This window comes from Micropterus dolomieu, linkage group LG12, assembly GCF_021292245.1.
Source record: "Micropterus dolomieu isolate WLL.071019.BEF.003 ecotype Adirondacks linkage group LG12, ASM2129224v1, whole genome shotgun sequence".
NCBI classification, from domain to species: Eukaryota; Metazoa; Chordata; class Actinopteri; order Centrarchiformes; family Centrarchidae; genus Micropterus; species Micropterus dolomieu.
In genome coordinates, this window is record NC_060161.1 from 38,965,302 (window position 1) to 38,972,616 (window position 7,315).

The following is a 7,315-nucleotide window of genomic DNA, read 5'->3' on the forward strand; positions in this document are numbered from 1 at the left end:
TTTTAGGGAACCATTTTAGCTGCCGTTGAAAATTTGTCCGGAAAGTATTGCATCATCTGATCGACTTTTGTGATCTGCCTTTTTAGAGACCACTGATCAAACTAGTTAAAGCCATTATCGGCAGATTACGATCGGTGACCGATCGATCGGAGCACACTTATTATTACTACATCTGTGATAAATGAGTGAACATCACATACTACCTCTTTGTTGGAGCTTTTGACCACATCCCATGGCCTTCTTAAAGAGTCACTAAACCCCCAAAGCTCTTATTTCAGCTGATTACCAATCTGCATGAGTATTTAGTAGTGTTATTGATGGATTCAGGTCCAAATCTTGACATTTTTCTGTAAACTATGTGAATTCTACTTACAGTACCATAAAAATTGAAACCTGGCTACTGCAATTTAATTTTGTTGTTGGCTGATAAAACCTCTGGACTACTGCTTTCCAGCTCTTTCCAAATCAAACTTCCTCAGCTGTCATCACATGACATTAGTCCAGCACAGTCACATGATAACAGGTGGTTGTATTCAGGGCAGAAGGAAACAGCTAGCTCGGCTCTGTGAAAAATGTCACACTGACGCTTTGTGAATGGATTTGTGTCTTGTAAGGTGTCTCCTGTTGGTATAAGATTTGCCACATTGGCCACAACTGTACGGTTTCTCTCCAGTGTGAACTTGTTGGTGGGTTTTTAGGTGAGCTGATTGAGTGAAAGTTTTCCCACATTGTTCACACCAGTACGGTTTCTCTCCAGTGTGAACACGTTGGTGGATTTTTAGGTGAGCTGATTGAGTGAAAGTTTTTCCACACTGTTCACACCAGTATGGTTTCTCTCCAGTGTGAACACGTTGGTGGATTTGACGTTCACCTGATTGAGTGAAAGTTTTCCCACACTGTTCACAGCTGTACGGTTTCTCTCCAGTGTGAACACGTTGGTGGAGTTTTAAGTTACGCGATTCAGTGAACCTTTTCCCACACTGTTCACAGCTGTACGGTTTCTCTCCAGTGTGAACACGTTGGTGGATTTTTAAGTGATGTGATTTAGTGAACCTTTTCCCACACTGTTCACACCAGTATGGTCTCTCTCCAGTGTGAACACGGTGGTGGATTTTTAAGTGATGTGATTTAGTGAACCTTTTCCCACACTGTTCACACCAGTACGGTTTCTCTCCAGTGTGAACTCTCTGATGAATCTTCAAATATCCAGATCTTGAGAAGGATTGGTCACAGTGCTGACAGCGGTGATGTTTGAGTCCATCTCTCCTTCTCTATATCAACAGAGAGAAAAACAGTAATGGTGGAGCGACCTATCTAAATATACACATATATACACACACATTTTCAAGTGGCCTGTTATTGTGACCAGCCTAAGGCACACCTGTGTAATACCCATGCTGTCTGATCAGCATCTTGATATGCCACACCTGTGAGGTGGATGGATTATCTCGGCAAAGGAGAAGTGCTCACTAACAAAGATTGACAGATTTGTGAACAATATTTGAGAGAAAATAAAATAAATAAGCATCCGATTAAATTCACAAAATAAAATAAAAATAAATAAAAATATTTAGGCAGTAATTACATTATACAAAGCTTTTAATTAGCTTGTATCCAAATTGGGCCCAATTAGCCATTTCCCCTCCCCGCTGTCATGTGACCTGTTAGCGTCTCAGGTGTGAATGGGGAGCAGGTGTGTTAAATTTGGCGTTATCGATCTCACACTCTCTCATACTGGTCACTGGAAGTTCAACATGGCACCTAATGGCAGGAAGTCTGAGGATCTGAAAAAAAGAATGGCTGCTCTACATAAAGATGGCCGAGGCTATAAGAAGACTGCCAAGACCCTGAAACAGAGCAGCAGCACGGTGGCCAAGACCATACAGCAGTTCAACAGGAGGGGATCCACTCAGAACAGGCCTCGCTGTGGTCGACCAAAGAAGTTGAGTGCACCTGCTCAGCGTCATATCCAGAGGTTGTATTTTTTTTGTCTTGTTGGGAAATAGACATACGAGTCCAGATCTAAACCCTACTGAGCATCTGTGGGGCCTCAAACGGAAGGTGGAGGAGCGCAAGGTCTCCAACATCCACCAGCTCCGTGATGTCGTCATAGAGGAGTGGAGGAGGACTCCAGTGGGAACCTGTGAAGCTCTGCTGAACTCCACGCCCAAAAGGGTTAAGAAAGTGCTGGAAAATAATGGTGGCCACACAGAATACTGACACTTTGAGCCCAATTTGGACATTTTTTCGGAAATTTTTACTTCTTCAGTTTTGTCTCATGAAATTAAATAATCAAATATTTACAATAAATGTAAGATTCTGTATGTTATAGAACCTGCTCCTCTCCCATCTCCGCCATGTCTTTGTCGTCCCCAGTTTCAGAGTCCAGTGACCTCCTTCAGGAGTAACTACGTGACGTCGGGTGTAACTTCCCAATTAACCCGTACTACGAAAGTTGGATAGGCGTTACCCGAGGTTTGTTGCCACCGCAATTCACTCACAAACTGCTCCGAGCTGGTTTTGTTCGTGATTAACTCGAGGTTACCATGTATTCGTGGGCTGCACCCCATCTGTACACTTAATTATCCTAAGTGTATTCACATATTTAAATTGACTATTTTACATGTCCTAAAAATAGGGAGCCAGGGTGGGGGTTAATAAACCGGGAAAAGAAATCCTAGATCAAAGTGTCAAATTTACAAGGAAACAAATTCCCTGAAAGTAAAGTCACAAAAAAAAAATCACTGTGTTGTCTTCTGAATACGCTCAATCCACAGCAAAGTCTTTATAGGGCATGATAAATGTGTGACTATAATGTCAGAGAATATTCAAGTTTTTTACTTGTAGATTAATCTTGGAAATTAAATTCTCCGCTGGCTCCTTTTTTTTCCCCTATTACAATGGACCTTATGTGCGGTTGTACCTTCAAATCTTCATCATATTACACAAAAGAGTCCATAAAATACATAAGAGATTTGAACTACAATAAGAACACTGTAGAGATCATTTACATATTTACTTAATGCGATGCCAACAAGCCTCCCTGGCTTTGTCGGCCACCACGATATTAGATTTAGCCGTTAACTTGTCTTTACAGTCAGCATTATCCCAGGGGCCCATTAGCACCATGTATAACCAACTCTACAACATAAGACCCCCGTCTACTTTTAACTTGATGGTATGATCTCTGCATGCACACACATCGCACAATTTTCAGTCACTGCGTAAGTGTGCATGGCCGAGAAAATGCGAGAGAGAGAGAGAGAGAGAATGTAGCAGAGCTCAGATGGATAAAAGCCAGAAGGAAAGTGCCGGTAAATGCTGTAAAATTGCAGATATCTTCAAGATTAAGGGACGTAGTGGTGTTTAAAAAAGAAAACAACAGACTACTATGGCAGGGCTGCCCGCGTCTCACATCATATCGTCATATGTTTTAATAAAACCACTCATGCCATGTTTGAAAGCAGATTGAGAATAATCCGAAAAATAAAGACCTTTATTAGGGTTGGGCGATGTCTACAAAATTTTCCGAAGATTTCAGATAATTTTTTTTGCTGGGGGGGCAGGGGTTTTACAATCACAATGCCGTTTCAATGTCGTGATGTCAACCATAGCCAATGGACGATGGCATCGTCTATCGGCCCAACCCTAACTCAAAGCTACCAGAGGGCTGTTTCACAAAACCAAGATAGCGGATTAAGGATTTTTCAGATATCCTGGCTGAATTATATGGAACATCCAAAGTGTTAGAATTAAATGAAAGAATAAATAAATAAACAGAAATATATGCAAGAAATAACTAATGAATAAAAGAATAAATAAATGCAGAAATAGATCAAGAAAGAATGAATGAATAAAAGAATAAATACATACAGTTGCTTTTGCCTTTCTTCCCCAAGGAGACCTATTGTCATTGCTTTTTCCTTCCTCTTCCTTAAGTCAATCAACGTGTTACGGCCCGCCCACTAAGACCAACTAATCACTCACAGAAGTATTTCTCTCCATGATCAGAGATGTATAAAGGTTTGATACACACTCCATACCAGTTGGTGGCGGTAATGCACCAATTCGTTGTTTGCCAACTGACAAACGCACAAGGAGGAAGAAGAAGAAGGAAGAAGCAGCTGCTAACGTTAGACAGAACCACCACATGTCAATGTGATCTAAATGCAGAAGTCCGTTTACCGGAGGTAACTGGAAGAGGGAGAGGGCGGAGAGGCAGAGGTGTTGGAGGTGCAGTCAGACCTAGAGTGATGGCTCAATATAGGACGAAGAAAGAGTGGAAGCCCTGCAAAGGAACCGGAGAGCTGTTAACGAGGTTTGTATTTACAAGTCTGTTGTAACGTTATTATATTCTGACCTGTTTGCACTTTATGACAAACCCCAGCACACAGTGATAACGTTATTTACATAGCAGCTCTGTGCACATGTACCCCTGATACTGTAACGTTAGATAGTAGTAACATGTCATTTACTGGGCAACAATGCTTATATGAAGCCATATTATACAAGTTGAGCAAACACTGGCCAGCCTGCAAACCCTAATATGCAGTACCATGTTGCCAACATAATGTCATGCAACTTATAAAGCCTTATTTTATCAGTATCACAAATTCTTTATTGATACCCGAGGGGAAATTCTTGGTCACAATTGCTAAGCTTGCATGTCAAATATAAAAATTATAAAATCTAAATCAAGGTAATGTAGACATGTAAAGTAATTTACAGCATCAACAGAAGTGTAATGATAAATAGTAGTAGTGCATTAAATATTAATGAGTACCGGTATATTTCATTTGGAATGGATACAATCTAAAAACAACATCGAGACAGAGTAACCAGAGTATTGAAGCAGAGAATATTGCATATTGAGTATTTTTCCCTGTGTCCTCTTTCTTCAGAGACTTCTTCAGGAGATGGAGAACAGAGAGCTCTCCACCCTTCTGCTGGAGAGGCAGCCAGGCCTGGTCTTTGATGCCTTGATGATGCATCAGCGTAGACATGGTGCCCCACCTTCTGCCGGAGTGCCAGGAGTACCTCGGTGTACTTGTGGTAACTGTAGGGAAATGCTGTGGCCACGAGCAAGCGAGTACTGCCTTGAAGGCTTTATTCCCATTCACAGGCAGTACCAGGAGGACATTACGGCATCAGGCAACATCAGGGAGCCTGGGGATGAAACAGGGAGTCCCGCTATGGTGCCTATTGACACTTCATCTATTGGCAACATGGAGCTTTAGGCCAGGGAAACAGACTTGTCATCCCTCGTTGTTGTGTTTGGAGGATTAGAGACAAGTTCCCTGATCCTCAAGGACACTACACAGGTTTTATTCCTGGACTGTGAATTTCCCCCCAGGCCCTCTAGCATGGTCATAGTTTCACACAAATACTCAAACCTTCCTCAGCATCATCAAGGCATCAAACAAATGTACATAGTTAACATTTGATTATTACATTTCTATATATATTTATTCATATTTCTCCCCTCTTTATTTAAATTTGATGCATGTTGTATAGTTATATACAACGGCTACATAAAAGTTTAAGCATATGTGATGAATTGCCGCAATTGGTCTGACTGGCGCGCGCGTGTGTGTGTGTGTGTGTGTGTGTGTGTGTGTGTGTGTGTGTGTGTGTGTGTGTGTGTGTGTGTGTGAGAAGGGGTTCTTTTTTTATGGGCTATACTCTCTTGCAATTGAACGTGAATACGTTTACTACTTAAACATCAAAGCTAGACATCATATCTAGTCAAACCGCATCATGACATCGCTACAAATACAGTATGGGATTAAAATCAGAGAACATCAATGTATAGGCTTAGGCTACGTTACCTTGTTTCAGCGACGATGTTTCTTGGTGAAACAGCATGTAGTGGATGTTTTTCGGTTCAGATGCTGAATCATCGAAGTCGTACAGTTGTGGTATACTTTGCAGTAGACACATTGCACCTTCGTCTCTTTTTAAATACAAAATGATCCCAAACTTTAGACATTCTCTGCCATTTATGGACATTACTCTCCGCCATCGCGCCAACTAAATTCAAATGTATCATGCGCTATGGTGTGCTTCCTGAACAACGGTCCGTGTGAAACAATCAGATCCCTGCGTGTGCGTATAATGCGCGTCATAGGAATTTAACGAGGATTCGAGGCAGAATTTTTGCCTCGAGGATTTTTTGTAATCGAGTTACTCGATGAATCGTTTCAGCCCTAATTATTGAAACTGTAAAGATTTTTATTTTTTTTCTGCAAAGTAAGCTCAAGTTTGGGGGGCTAAACATACTTACCAGACTTTGCACACATGTCAGAAGTGGTGAAAAATTTCGTATTTTATGGGTTTCGCGCATGGGCGTGGCAAAATGACTCGCTAGCGCCACCTACAAAATTGGGAAAAATGATCCCCTCGTCCACGTTCAACCTACATGCACGAAATTTTCTGGGGACATGTATCACATCAAGACACAAAAAAGCCTCAAGAACTCATACCCTAAAGTCAACAGGAAGTTTCATACATGTAGGTCAAACGTTTGTTTTATTTATAAAATCTGGCTTCCAACAGGAGGAGATCTAGGGATGCACCGATTGTTCGGCCACCGAAATTAATCAAAATAAGTCAAAAGATCGATTAAATTTTACAGAACAATTACGTTGACATGTCGGCAATGTGGACGCAAAAATGGCCGTTTACAGACACTGTTCTGCTGAGTTGTCTCCTAGCACATCCACTCCATCTGTGGCTGACTTCTTAGAAAAACTGAACACTCTGACCCGCTTTGAGTGTTTCTGAGAAGACAATTAAGCTAGCCGCAACTACATTTGGAGTGCACACGTATTCAAGCCTTTATGGTAACTCAACGGCCCAGAGCGAGCTGACCGGCAGGTTAGAGACTTTGTCCTGTCAGTTTGTCTCTTTACAAAGACAAGTGTTGCAGTATGAGAGAATCACCTACAACTTTATTTATCATATTGGGTTGAACTTGATGAATTTCGCGCGAGGATACACATGTGACAACATCCGGTTTTCAAAATAAGGTGTCTATAGAGTACGGAAATAAAATTACTTGGATAATATCCACAAAAAGTATAAAACATATTACATGTGTACATTAAATCTAAATGGATACATGTAATTTACTTTACACTGAGTAAAAAGCACTTTGACCATTTAATTTATGCAAAGGTAAATAAAAAACAAAGGCACTTGCAGCACCTGCCTCGAGCAAACTCTTTTTTTCTCCCTTAACTTTTCAGCACCACCTTTGCCTTGTGTCACATGTTTTCTATAGGCTACATGATTTTTGTCCGCGTTAACTCTCTGC

General features: G+C 41.2%; 1 protein-coding gene across 1 annotated transcript in view; it reads right to left on the reverse strand.

Annotated features, from left to right (window-relative positions):
• Nucleotides 1-7,315, reverse strand: part of LOC123980183 (zinc finger protein 850-like) — a 104,647-nt gene that overhangs the window by 61,943 nt on the left and 35,389 nt on the right. The window contains 1 exon segment of the mRNA XM_046064440.1: nt 620-1,196. Within this exon segment, the coding sequence (XP_045920396.1) occupies nt 620-1,196 (577 nt within the window).